A 14,349-nucleotide genomic window follows, 5' to 3' on the forward strand; every position below is an offset into this window, starting at 1 on the left:
CAAAAATCTATATTTGTTTGGGAATTTTTCATTGTTGGACATAAAAGACTGTAAAAATGACAGGAAATCAGCTCCAAGTGATTACATTTTGAAATCTGTTCCACAGTGTTCCCACACATAATAGAATGACGTATACAAATGGAAGCAAGGTTTGAAATGATTGTGTTTAGTAAAATATTATATCTGTTTTGGCTTCTTGCGGTCAATTTGCAGTCCACAAATTATTTGTAATTGACCATCTGCTCAACAAAACAAATAGTCCCGTGGTTGAACCTGGTTGATGATCCCTGATCTACAGGGCACAGCACGATAACTACAGCAGTTTAGAGAGAATGAGAGGAAGAGGGAAGGATTAGGTGAACTGCATGAGCGCTAGGAATACGAGAGCTGGAACGCCCCCAAACTGGCAAGGTACAGGGTGCATCCCAAATAGCACCCTCTTCCCCCACATAGTACACTACATTTGACTAGGGCTCATATGTGCACTGTTAGGGATTAGAGTATTTGGGATGCCGACATAGTGCCGACATAGTCTCAGCCAACTCTTCCCTCCCTCCCTCCCTCCCTCCCTCCCTCCCTCCCTCCCTCCCTCCCTCCCTCCCTCCTCTCCTTGCAACGTAACAGAAACTCCCTGACCTTGGCAGAAGCCACTATAACGTAAAGTAACTCCCACTCTGCCTGCTTCACTCTGGTTATTTTAGTCACTTATTCCTATTGATGAAACTGAGAGTGAGATGGAGAGAAAGAGAGAGAGAGGTTGAGATAGCGAGAGGTGGAGGTGGAGAGAGAAAGAGAGAGAAAGTACCGTACACAATCTTTAGAGAGGGAGGTAGAACAAGAGAGAGGTGGACAGGGAAAGAGAGAGATAAAAACGGTGAGAGAGGACGAGGGGAGGTGGAGGGAGGGAGAGAGGGAGAGAGAGAGAGAGAGGTGGAGGGAGGGAGAGAGGGAGAGAGAGAGGTGGAGAGAGGGAGGGAGAGAGAGAGATGTGGAGAGAGAGAGAGGTGGAGAGAGGGAGGGAGAGATAGGGAGAGAGAGGTGGACAGGGAAAGAGAGAGAGATAAAAACGGTGAGATAGAGGACAAGGGGAGGTGGAGGGAGGGAGAGAGAGAGAGGTGGAGAGAGAGAGAGGGAGGGAGAGAGAGGGAGGGATAGAGAGAGAGGTGGAGGGAGGGAGGGAGGGAGGGAGAGAGAGAGAGAGAGAGGTGGAAGGAGGGAGAGAGAGATGTGGGGGAGGGAGAGAGAGGTGGAAGGAGGGAGGTAGAGGGAGGGATGGAGAGACAGAGAGGGGGAGGGAGGGAGAGAGAGAGGTGGAGGGAGGGTGGGATAGAAAGAGAGAGGTGGAGGGAGAGAGAGGGGTGGAGGGAGGGAGAGAGAGAGGGAGAGAGGTGGAGGGAGAAAGAGAGAAGTAAGTTGAAAAGGCCTCTCTTAATGAGCGTGGTCTAGTGAGTGTAGGGTGTAAAGGTTGTGTATGGTACTTCAGTGACAGCCCCAGGGTAGTTAAAGCAGAAAAACATGGTCTGCATCCCAAATTGCATGTCGGGGTAAAAGGGGACTTTGAGACGGCGTACCAAATGGGCCCTGGTAAAAAGTAGGGCACTATATAGGGAATAGGGTGCCATTTGGGATGTGCCCATGCTATCAGGATGTTCCCACAGGCCTCTCAGAGCTCAAGTGTTGTAATGGGGCTGGATAATACAACTCTTCAGTCTGCTGTGTTTTCTTCAGCTGGGCCGTCCGGTCTTTCAGGGTATGGTAAGAAAATTGTTGCATTCTGTGTTTCTCAATGTTGTTTCATTACGTCCTGGGATCTGTAGCAGCTACACGCAGTGTTTCTTTACATTTTCAATAGATATTGAGGATGAAAACAGTGTATTGTTTTTGTTGGGGCGTATCAACCCTGTTCCACTAATGTGCACACTGCTCAACAGGGATCATAGCTATAAACACTGTTGTTGTGAATGTGAGTCAGTTGCTTCTCCTTGGACCTTCTCCCTTCCTGCCTCTCGCTGCTCTATGTATTCTAGAAATAGAACAGGCTTGGAAGCTGTAACCCTGGGAAACTCATGGCTACACTCACAATAGCTGCCTGGTATTTTGATGCAATCATTTCCATGGTAATGTAGAATGTTCATTAAAATGATGCTAACTGATGTAGCTCATGTAATGGAATGTATTTGTTGTAATGTCCGTTGAGTTGACTCAACAAATCACAGCACAGTGTGAAAGGTACACCTCATGCTTGTACTTCCTGGCATGGTTACAAAATGGCTGCCAGTCCACCCATTATGCCATCATTGACTTGAATGGGGGCGTCCGTTGTATTCATTTTAGTTGAATGTGGTTTAAAGTCATGAGTCATAATGCTGTTTGAGTTGGGTAGTGTCCATGCTCCTTCATTAACCTCAACTCTGCTCTGCTGAGCGCAAGCAGGTAAACAATGCTGCTTCAGATAACGCGCCTTTGTAATCACAGCTGACCTGGGTTATATACTATTAAAAAAACAATTTCAAATCCTTTATCTGGGCTCAATTGAGCTTGCCTGGTGTAATGGAACCAATAGAAGAGTTGTGCAATCCCCGCCCATATGTCTCTCTGACTCGCAGACCTCAGGAAGTCATTTCATTCACCGCCAGATATGTGGGGAAAGCCCCAAGGCTGCTTCCCCCATGGCGCTCTATTCCCTATGTAGTTTAACTGCTTCTGACCTGGTCAAAGGTAGTGCACTGTGTAGGGCACAGCGTGCCATTTGGGACAGAGCCTCGTTTCTGAAGTTCATACTGTTAGTGGAGAGTAGGTTAAGCTACATTTTATTACTAGAGGCTTGAGGAAGTATATTTTCTGCAGCATTTAGCCTACAGGAAGTGTGTCAGTTTCCTTTTCTGTATATTTTTATCACACCACCAACGGCTGTGTGGTTTTGTATTTCCAGGCCAGGTATGTTATGTTACGGCTTAGTGTGCAGTTTTCCATCCATCCACCCACACACACACATGCTCATGCACGCACACACACACACACACACACACACACACACACACACACACACACACACACACACACACACACACACACACACGCTCATGCACGCACACACGCTCATGCACGCACACACACACGCTCATGCACACACACACACACACACACACGCGCTCATGCACACACACACGCTCATGCACGCACACACACACGCTCATGCACACTCACACACACAGACATGCCCACACACACGTGCGAACACACACGACAGACAGCTAGTTTTAATCGAACCATGTGCTCTAACAGGAAATGCAAAACATATTTCTTTGGGGTGAGGTGTAGATAGGAAACATCCAGCAACATTCAGTCAGGCTGGGTGTGGATGTACATAGTCAGGCTGCCTGGGAAGTGGATGATGCCCTACTGATTGGACCATGTTAGTGAATGGTGAGTGTGAAAGCTGTTGGAGAGAGAAGGAAGAGAGACTCCTGTTTCTACTATAAGTATTACTAGTTTATTACAGGGAAGTCGTTGGAACAACACTGTTCCAGAAGTAGAGGGCATGTAATCAAAAAGGCATGGACTAGTCGGTGTAGCACACGTCCATACTGGCTCAATTCCATCAAGTGCGTAGAGATCCCTGCAGAGATGTTATGTGGACCTAAAGTCACACAAGAGAAGCAGTGAGCAGGCTACAGTGTGTTGTTTTTTTCTGCTTAGTGGCGCGGGGTTGTGAAGTGGTATGAGCTATGGTAATAGCAGCCAGCTGTGTCTCCTCTCCTCTCCTCTACTCATCATGGTTTTACCACACCAAACCTCTGTTGCATCAACTCATCTCAGCCTCCATCTCTTTAGCTGACTGACTGCACCAGCAGCACCTGCACTTGTCTATTCTCTGTCCCTCAGCACATTGAGGTGCCTGAGCTTCACAGGAAAGGGCCTATAACAGGGATGTTCAATTTCCTGTGGCTTTAGTTTCTACCTGGCAGCTGAGAGAACCAGAGTGAATTAAGGTCATCTTCGGGGGGCCATGGACGTTGTCTTCAGACAGCTACGTCGTTCTGACACGTCTAACTTTCCTAAGACAACGATGCCATGTGGTGAATAGACTTCTAACCCAGCCAGCAGACTTTGATATACGCTGCTAAGGTGACAGGCTATTGTGACAAGCTTAGCTAGCCCACAAGTGACTAACTACAGGTCAGGTAGAACTCTTATGAATGATTGAGGAGATCCATTGATCCTGTGTTGCTGAGTGGCTTTGTTTTCTCTGTCGATGCCAAGGTGACTGTGGCTGTAGTCTCTCTCGTCTCCTATCTGCTGAGATTACTCTGACTTTTGGCTCGCCCACAGGAACACGTTATTGAATGATTGCTCCAGTGTCACTCACTGTGTTTCCCTCTAGATGTGGAGCAGAAGGAGGACGGAGGTGATACAGCCAAGAACCAGGTAAGTCATCCACTGTCTTCATTATGCTGGATTGTGTTACATCATCAATCAATTCATCAATCCATCCATCAACCAGTCAATCAGTCAGAACACTTCTCCAGCTTCTCGCATGAATTTAACAATGGTAGAATGTCCCTCCAGCCGATGATTACATCAGTCCTATGGTGGATCTAGTCTAAAGTTCAGACTGCTGTACAGACAAGTACAGCCTCCTGGAAACGTTTGGAGGAATGGGATGTATCCTCTTCAGACTGACCGTTTGGAGGAATGGGATGTATCCTCTTCAGACTGACCGTTTGGAGGAATGGGATGTATCCTCTTCCGACTGACCGTTTGGAGGAATGGGATGTATCCTCTTCAGACTGACCGTCTGGAGGAATGGGATGTATCCTCTTCAGACTGACCGTTTGGAGGAATGGGATGTATCCTCTTCCGACTGACCGTTTGGAGGAATGGGATGTATCCTCTTCAGACTGACCGTTTGGAGGAATGGGATGTATCCTCTTCAGACTGACCGTTTGGAGGAATGGGATGTATCCTCTTCCGACTGACCGTTTGGAAGAATGGGATGTATCCTCTTCAGACTGACCGTTTGGAGGAATGGGATGTATCCTCTTCCGACTGACCGTCTGGAGGAATGGGATGTATCCTCTTCAGACTGACCGTTTGGAGGAATGGGATGTATCCTCTTCAGACTGACCGTTTGGAGGAATGGGATGTATCCTCTTCAGACTGGCCGTTTGGAGGAATGGGATGTATCCTCTTCAGACTGGCCGTTTGGAGGAATGGGATGTATCCTCTTCAGACTGACCGTTTGGAGGAATGGGATGTATCCTCTTCAGACTGACCGTTTGGAGGAATGGGATGTATCCTCTTCAGACTGACCGTTGGGGTTGGTGATGTTAGCTGGTGGGGATGCTGAACTCTGTTCTCCTTTTGCAATATCATTTTTACAATATCATGACCTCTTGGACTTGTGAAAGAAATGGTACCTATTGGCATATAGATCTGAGATATCAAATACACTTGGTGCCCAGTCCGACATGGGAAGGTCCTTGCGTTGGCCAATGACGTCAGCGGGCTCGCCAAGCCAGGCTGTGATTGGTAGAGAGTGAGACAGTATAGTGGGTTGCCAGGGCTCTGGAAGAGACAGTTTGTGTTCCTTGCTGTTTGACCAGTTACACATTGTCTGCATTGGGCTGCAGTTTTGTCAATGAGTCATCATTCTTTTCTGGAGCAACCCCCCCCTACGCAGCCCCCCTCCGCCCACACCCCAAAAAAGACAAAGAGCAAAATATTGCTTCTCTGGCTAACTAGCAACAGTACTAGCCAGCAGTTTCAGCAGTGATAGCATGTAACTGTTTGCCTGAGTCATCTACCTCCTTTACAACAATGCAAAAAGCAGAACAAACAAACAGAAAACAAGTACGTTAGTTAATTTCTTTATTCCGGTGTTCTTCTTTGTATCCCTTTAAACAGGGAGTTGGAGGCCCTGGGACAGGCAGGCTGCGTGGCTCCGTCAGTCTTCGTCAGAGGCCCATTCCCAGAGTAACCTTCCAGGCCGGTGACCCATATTACATTAGCAAGAGGACCAGGGAGGAGTGGCTGGCCAAGTGGAAGATGGAGGTGAGTACAGTACCACCCACCGGATGGCTGGCTAGCCACTGTCTCAGGCAGGGTTTGACTCTTAAGGGTGCCCAATGTGTCTTGGGGGTGCCCAATGTGTCTTGGGGGTGCCCAATGTGTCTTGGGGGTGCCCTGGGGGTGCACAATGTGTCTTATGGGTGCCCACTGTGTCTTGGGGATGCCCAATGTGTCTTGGGGGTGCCCAATGTGTCCTGGGGGTGCCCAATGTGTCTTGCGGGTGCCCAATGTGTCTTGGGGGTTCCCTGGGGGTACCCAATGTGTCTTGGGGGTGCCCGATGTTGATATTTTCACAATTGTGGGGCTTATGTGTGGGCTCTAGGGCTGACTCCAAAGATTTGAATCATTGGGTTTCAGCCCTAGTGGGCCCTGATTTGTTATGGAGAAGATTTGTTCCCAGTCCTCTCTAGCCATCCTGTTATTCAAACCTGGTTTCAGGGACCACAAATGTTACAGAACTGTCTGGCAGGGTTTCCAAGATTCCAAGAGTCCAATAAACTGGGCATTCTCAGCAAAGTGGGCCGGTATTTGTTGGGTTCTCTCACAGCCAAGTGTATTTGATAGGTCATTGATATATCATAGAGATACCATTTATTTCATTGTTTTTGTAGGTTGGTTAAGTTCCCAGTTTCCTTCCTGTCTTTGTGTCTTTGTAGGACCTACTTCAGGGCACCATTGTTGACCAATGATGAATGACCGCTATGTTGTTGCTCACTTTTGTGCTTTGTTCCCTCAGTTTGGTTCCCACTATACAGCCCAAAGTAACATTATAGGCATGGACTTGCACCAGTTAAAGACTAATCTAGCCTCCACCTGAATCCAAACTGAGCTTAAATTTATTAGCCACGTAATGAACTAATTGGAAATCCAGTAATAATGCAAACTAAGGAGAGAAAACCAAGTTAATTTACAACGTCGAGACTAATAAAGTTAATTTACGATATCAAGATTAATAAAGTTAATTTATAATGCTGAGACTAATAAAGTTAACTTACAATATTGAGACTAATAAGCAAGTTCTTCTGTTGTTACAACCACTTCATTGTAGTTTATGTTGCAGTAATGTGGCTGCTAAATGTACATCCCTATAATAGGCTATTGCATTGGTAGTTTCTGAAACCATGCCTCCTCCTGAATGTGACGTCACAGCATTCCTACTCCTACTAACCCAATGTGACGTAATGTACTCTACTGCTTATTCAAGCTGTGGGATTTCATTTCAGATCATTAATAACTCTTTCTTAAACAATATGTCATAAATCCTTAGAAATGTTTCCCTCCCTCCCTATCTCTTTCTCCCTATCTCTTTCTCCCTATCTCTTTCTCCCTATCTCTTTCTCCCTATCTCTCTCTTCCTCTCTCTCCATCCCTCCTCCCCTCTGTCTCTACCTCCCTCCCTATCTCTTTCTCCCTATCCCTCTCTCTCCATCCCTCCTCCCCTTTGTCTCTACCTCCCTACCCCCTCCTCTCTCTCTCTCTCTCCACCACCCCCTCCCCTCTATCTCTCCATTCCTCCTCCCCCCTCCATCCCCCTCCTCTCTCTTTCTACCTCCCTCCCCTTCTCTCCATCCTCCCCCCCTCTCTCCCTCCCTCCCTCTCTCTCTTGCTCCCCATCCCTCCCTCCCTCCCTCCCTCCCTCCCTCTTCACATCAGACTATAATACTCCTGGTAGTAAGGCCAGAACTTGTAGTGAGACTGTCACTGTTACATAATGAGTGGCTGTGTCCATGGCAACAAGATGGGGGCTACCATTTCGTCTCTCACCCCACCCCTCTAGCACTCAGCCCTGCCATTGGAGCAGGCTTGGGAAGAACCCATAAGAGTGTCTGGTGGGGGGAATTATTTGCAAATTAGCAGGACATGCTGGGGTCTGGTGAGGGAAACGTGGTAAAGAACCACAGAAACAGGCAGCTGAGGTTAGGCACCGCAGCTCTCCTTTTACAAATATAGAAGCGGATTTTCTTTCAAGTAGCGGCTTTAAAAATCATAAGATAACATAAAGAGGGCATTTTGCATTAGCGTGTTAGAAATCAGCGTGTTAGAAGAAATAGTCAGTATATTGTGATATACATTTTATTTCTTTGTGATAACATTTGCATAAGGATTGTGATGGCATTGTAGCAGCCCTTTTCCCAGGACTAAACAGAAGAGGTAAAGAAGGAGCTGGCTGGTTTGGTTGTTGTTGTTGTTGCTGCTGCTGCTGCTGCTGGGGACAAGGCATCAGGTTCACCGTGTTTCTGGAGTTGACTGAGAAGGAAAGGAGCTGTCTGAACTGAAAGGGTTAGCTTAAAGGGGAATAATTCCTTTCTACTCTGTTCTTCCGTTTCTCCCAGAGAGAGAGAGGGATCACTGTTTTTAAGTGCCTTGTCTTACAGTGGACTTTTCTCTCCTTCCTCCCGCCCCTCATTCTTCTCCTAACCCCTCCCCCAGCCCCAACTATGGATATGAGGATGAAGATGAGCTTTGCAGCATATTTCCAGCCCTGTTTGCAAGGCAGCCTCTTGGCTCTCTGCCAACATTTTGCAAGTCCTCTCTAGCCAACCAGAATTCCTGTCTTCAGTCACCTGACCCTGAATTTCCAGACAAAGAAATGTTCATGCTTCTTTCTTTATTTTTATTGAGTGATCTCCTCTACCCCAGGAGTGGGGGGTAAACTAATTGCAGCCCCCACATTGGATTAATAGGATTGTGTGCCATCGTGTATGGGTATGTGCATTGCATTATTTGTTTGCTAACATTGTGGTGGAGAGCGTGCATTAGAGATTAACCCGCATACAGCGAGAGGAATATGCTGACTTCAGGTATTTCCACTAGAGTTGCTACTGCCCATCTGTTGTCTCTCGGCAGCTTAAAGGGAAACGGTCTCTTTATGAAAGGAAAGTGAAAGCTGTGATTTTCACAAGTGCAGAGAAAATGTTTTTTTGTGTGTTTTTTTAGGAGAATAATGTGGTGGTTTTCTTCCCAGTTTAGATAAGCTACTTGCTTACACAATACATGATACTTTTATGTACATTATCAGCCATCCATTCTAGATTAGAATAGTTCTAAAAGCATTATACCTATGTTTCTGACAGACGGTTTAGCAGCTGTAGAGTTTGGAGTGTAAAGATTGAATATCTGAACCAGTTGAACTGGGAGGAAGTTCAGTGCTAGGCCCCAACCCTTCTCTCTGTCATGTGGACTGTTGTAAGTCTACATTTTACATTGTAGTCATTTAGCAGACGCTCTTATCTAGAGCCACTTACAGTTAGTGAATTCATCTTAAGATAAATAGGTGGATCAACCACATATTACAGAAATAGTAAGTAGAAGGGGGATATGCTTAATGGAAATTCCTTGTAAGATGATTAAAAGCTTTTCAAGTCCTTTTGAAAGTAATTTAACCAAGCTCATCGGGTGGCAGTTTTAACAATACCACTTGTGGATTCATAGTGAACTATGCTCATATATTCATGACTGACCCTGTAATATTATTCCTAATTGTCTCCTAAAAGGACCCAATACAATGGGGACCAGATGGCGTCTTTTTGTGTGTGTGTGTGTGTGTGTGTGTGTGTGTGTGTGTGTGTGTGTGTGTGTGTGTGTGTGTGTGTGTGTGTGTGTGTGTGTGTGTGTGTGTGTGTGTGTGTGTGTGGCATTTGTTACGTGTGTGTGCTTGGGCATGTGCGAATGTGTGTGTGCGTGCCTGGAACAGATGTGTGCGTGTGCGAATGTGTGTGTGTATCTGAGTGACCCCCCCCTGGGCCAGTAATAAAATACACAGCCATTGTGGGGCATTATGACAACGATTAGGGCTAATGAAGGCTGTTACCACATTGCTGCACATGGTTCTGCTGTGTTCATCTGTGTGTTAAGGTGTTTCAGGGTTCATTTCCTGCCTGAAAACAGCTATCTGCATCACAGTTCATGATCTGATGATCCTAACAGTCTGTTTACTATAATGTTGAATCACATTTTTTCATTTTAGCTTACATCTCTCTGGGAATCCCCATTGATTTCTTCCTGTGTGGGGAAACAAATGGTTGTGTTTTATTAATGCTTTACAAATACCAACCCAATTGGTCATACAGTATACAGTAATTCAATGTTCCTGACTACAGAGTAGACGTGTTGGAGATCTTTGTGTCAGAGAAATGACTTGGTCAAATCCTTGCCCATACCTGTATAGTAATGCTGTAGTTGTCTATTTCATCTGGTAACACTAGACATGAAGTTGCTATTATACCTGTGTAGTAACGCTGTAGCGACTGCAGTAATAACCTATCCCTTGGTACTATAAGTAAGTAAAAGCATAGGCCTACATGTGTGGAAACTGTTATAGAGCCAGTCTATGAATAAGAAGCAGCTCTTATTATCTGACTAGGAACTCCATCACTCTATATTTGTCCTGGGGGCCTCATGGAGTACTGAACAACAAACACGTGACAAGAGACGTTGTCTTCCGCAACATGTCTCTACAGTCAGGAAGTCAGTCAGAGGAATGGAGGGCTTTTCCACCGATTAACTACTAACCTACTAATCTCACCCAGGCGCAGTTAGTAGTTAGCAGTTAGCTGATAACAGTTAGCAGTTAGCTGATAACAGTTAACAGGTAGCTGATAACAGTTAGCAGTTAGTAGTTAGCAGTTAGCTGATAACAGTTAGCAGTTAGCAGTTAGCAGTTAGCTGATAACAGTTAGCTGATAGCAGTAAACAGGTAGCTGATAACAGTTAGCAGTTAGTAGTTAGCTGATAACAGTTAGCAGTTAGCTGATAACAGTTAGCAGTTAGTAGTTAGCAGTTAGCTGATAGCAGTTAGCTGATAACAGTTAGCAGTTAGTAGTTAGCAGTTAGCTGATAACAGTTAGCTGATAGCTGATAACAGTTAGCTGATAGCAGTTAGCTGATAACAGTTAGCTCATAACAGTTAGCAGTTAGTTGTTTCTCCATTGTTGCTTATGTTTGCCTTCGATTAACTACTAACCTACTAATCTCACCCAGGCACAGTTAGTAGTTAGCAGTTAGCTGATAACAGTTAGCAGTTAGCTGATAACAGGTAACAGGTAGCTGATAACAGTTAGCAGTTAGTAGTTAGCAGTTAGCTGATAACAGTTAGCGGTTAGCTGATAACAGCAGTTAGTAGTTAGCAGTTAGCTGATAACAGTTAGCAGTTAGCTGATAACAGTTAACAGTTAGTAGTTAGCAGTTAGCTGATAACAGTTAGCAGTTAGCTGATAACAGTTAACAGGTAGCTGATAACAGTTAGCAGTTAGTAGTTAGCAGTTAGCTGATAACAGTTAGCAGTTAGTAGTTAGCAGTTAGCTGATAACAGTTAGCTGATAGCAGTAAACAGGTAGCTGATAACAGTTAGCAGTTAGTAGTTAGCTGATAACAGTTAGCAGTTAGCTGATAACAGTTAGCAGTTAGTAGTTAGCAGTTAGCTGATAGCAGTTAGCTGATAACAGTTAGCAGTTAGTAGTTAGCAGTTAGCTGATAACAGTTAGCTGATAGCTGATAACAGTTAGCTGATAGCAGTTAGCTGATAACAGTTAGCTCATAACAGTTAGCAGTTAGTTGTTTCTCCATTGTTGCTTATGTTTGCCTTCATTCCTGTGTGCAGTACAGAACTGTATATATTTGAGACAAGTTTAGTGTGTAGGACAGTATGTCTGTATGGTACATTATACCAACACTCAGCATAATTTTAACATCAACGATACCATTTACCAGAAGTAGCTACTTTTCCTTCCTAGTGGTTTTATTGTTAGTATCCATGCATGGTGTCATTTTCTATGTTGATCTCTGAGTTGGCACACAGTTTATATGTGCTGCTAGCTAGCTGGTATTTCTGAAGTTGTCAGTGGTAGGCAGCGTGTGTAAAATGATAAAGACTGCATTGTCTCTCTCTCTCTCTCTCCACTACCTCCTGTGCGTTTTATTTTTTCTCTCCTGTGGATCTAGAGAGACAGGCTGCCTGCCTGGTGTAGCTGCACACTCACATGAGAGAGAGAGGCCCCAAAAGGGGGCATTTACAACTGGGAAAAAGGCCAGAGACAAATATCTGGTTCTTAAAGCCCCTGTACTCTATTCCTCCCCCACCAGTGTTTGGTAGAGTCAGTTTTCCATTGATTCTGAAGATAAATGACCCACTAAAGGCACCCTGGAGAGAGCAGTTACTCCCCCAAAACGTGCCAAGATGGCCACCACAGTACAGAAGCCTACAGGATTTTACATTTATATTTTAAATTTTTGTCATTTAGCAGACGCTCTTATCCAGAGTGACTTACAGTAGTGAGTGCATAAGTTTTCCTCACTTCCTTAAAATCTACCTGTAACTTACTTACTGTGTTGTAGTCCCACCAGATGGCCTGTTACATTAGCAATGAGTCTGAACCCATTGAAGTCAGTTTATTTTTATTTTTCCAGTCAATGATTAGCAGAGATTCCTTTGTTGTGCCATACTGTGTCCACAGTATCAACAGGTGCACTTGTAACAGATTTGACTTGCCAGGAATTATCTTGGCACCAAATCAATTATTTGACTGCATAAGAAAACATAGTAAAACTTTATTACTATAAGTAGATAATATATTTGGATTTTGTTTGAATCACCTTGTTTGAATCAGTTGGTTTGATTCTGAGTATTTGAATCAGTGTGTTTCAATCAGTGTGTTTGAATCAGGATGTTTTATTCACACGTTTGTTAGAATCAGTGTGTTTGATTGACAAGTTTATTTGATTCAGAGTGTTTGAATCATTGTGTTTGATTCAGAGTGTTTGAATGAGTGTGTTTGATTCACAAGTTTGTCTAAACCTAACACACGTCCAAGAGGACACCACCTCTATACTCTGCTCATCCCCTGACTCCTGTGTTCAACTAAAACCTAGTAAAAAGTATATTACCATCATAGACTTAGAAGAAAACAGTGTTTAAAGTATACATTTTTTTCAGGACATATTTTCCCTCCTCTACACATCAAATCCCCTGCCTCCTGTATAACCTTTAGCTGAGCCAGCTGAACCAACACTCTAACACATATGGTTGAGGAGGGCTTTGAACCAGGCAGTCATTCACTACTTACTGCAGATATTTATAAACTAGAGCAGAGCCTCTTGATTGAACACCACATGTTTCTGCTCTGCCTCACCAGCCCCTCCCCATCCACCGCCTCTCCCTGAGGGCCTACTGTAGGGAGGGAGGGAGGGAGGGCGAGAGGCAGAGAGGGAGGAAGGGACTCAGACTGGGGCTTAGGGTTTGTTCCCAGCCCTCTCCTTATCTCTCCGAGGGTGTCTCAGGGGGAGTTGGGATATGCAAAAATTCCATTTCCATTTCACACCTCACACTCGTACAGGTCACCCACTTGTACTTTAAATGAAACAGGACACATATAAGCATCCACTATTTGATACACTACAGTCAGCCCTGTGTGAGAGAAACCTGAGAAAGATTTTGCACCAGAGCATTGGAATAAGTGTAGGGAAGGGTTTTCACATGTGTGTGTGTGTTTTGAGAGATATATACTGTGTGTAAAAGAGAAAGGCAAAGAGAGAGAGAGAGATCAACAGAGAGAAAGAGATAGACAGCGACTGAGCGAGAGAAATCGAGAGATAGAGGGAGAACCCGATAGAGAGACAGAGAGCTAGAGAGAGGGAGAACACGATAGAGAGAGGGCGAACACGATAGAGACAGAGAGAGGGAGAACCCGATAGAGAGACAGAGAGAGGGAGAACCCGATAGAGAGACAGAGAGAGGGAGAACCCAATAGAGAGATAGAGAGAGGGAGAACCCGATAGAGAGACAGAGAGAGGGAGAACCCGATAGAGAGAGAGAGAGAGAGAGGGAGAACCCGATAGAGAGACAGAGAGAGGGAGAACCCGATAGAGAGACAGAGAGAGGGAGAACCCGATAGAGAGACAGAGAGAGGGAGAACCCGATAGAGAGACAGAGAGAGGGAGAACCCGATAGAGAGATAGAGAGAGGGAGAACCCGATAGAGAGACAGAGAGAGGGAGAACCCGATAGAGAGACAGAGAGAGGGAGAACCCGATAGAGAGACAGAGAGAGGGAGAACCCGATAGAGAGACAGAGAGAGGGAGAACCCGATAGAGAGATAGAGAGAGGGAGAACCCGATAGAGAGACAGAGAGAGGGAGAACCCGATAGAGAGAGAGAGAGAGAGAGGGAGAACCCGATAGAGAGACAGAGAGAGGGAGAACCCGATAGAGAGATAGAGAGAGGGAGAACCCGATAGAGAGACAGAGAGAGGGAGAACCCGATAGAGAGAGGGAGAACCCGATAA

At 45.3% G+C, this 14,349-nt stretch overlaps 1 protein-coding gene across 7 annotated transcripts in view; it reads left to right on the forward strand.

The window, feature by feature from the left end:
* Positions 1-1,391: 1,391 nt before the first annotated feature.
* LOC129813144 (DNA (cytosine-5)-methyltransferase 3A-like) overlaps positions 1,392-14,349 on the forward strand; it is a 48,659-nt gene continuing 35,701 nt past the window's right edge. Inside the window, exons 1-3 of one of the 7 annotated variants that reach the window (XM_055865363.1) lie at positions 1,392-1,755; positions 4,385-4,428; positions 5,908-6,054. In XM_055865363.1, the coding sequence (XP_055721338.1) occupies positions 1,647-1,755; positions 4,385-4,428; positions 5,908-6,054 (300 nt within the window). In that variant the 5' untranslated portion in view covers positions 1,392-1,646. The other 6 variants (XM_055865362.1, XM_055865364.1, XM_055865365.1 and 3 more) reach the window with 6 other exon arrangements.

The sequence above is a fragment of the Salvelinus fontinalis genome, chromosome 16 (genome assembly GCF_029448725.1).
Source record: "Salvelinus fontinalis isolate EN_2023a chromosome 16, ASM2944872v1, whole genome shotgun sequence".
Taxonomy (NCBI): domain Eukaryota; kingdom Metazoa; phylum Chordata; class Actinopteri; order Salmoniformes; family Salmonidae; genus Salvelinus; species Salvelinus fontinalis.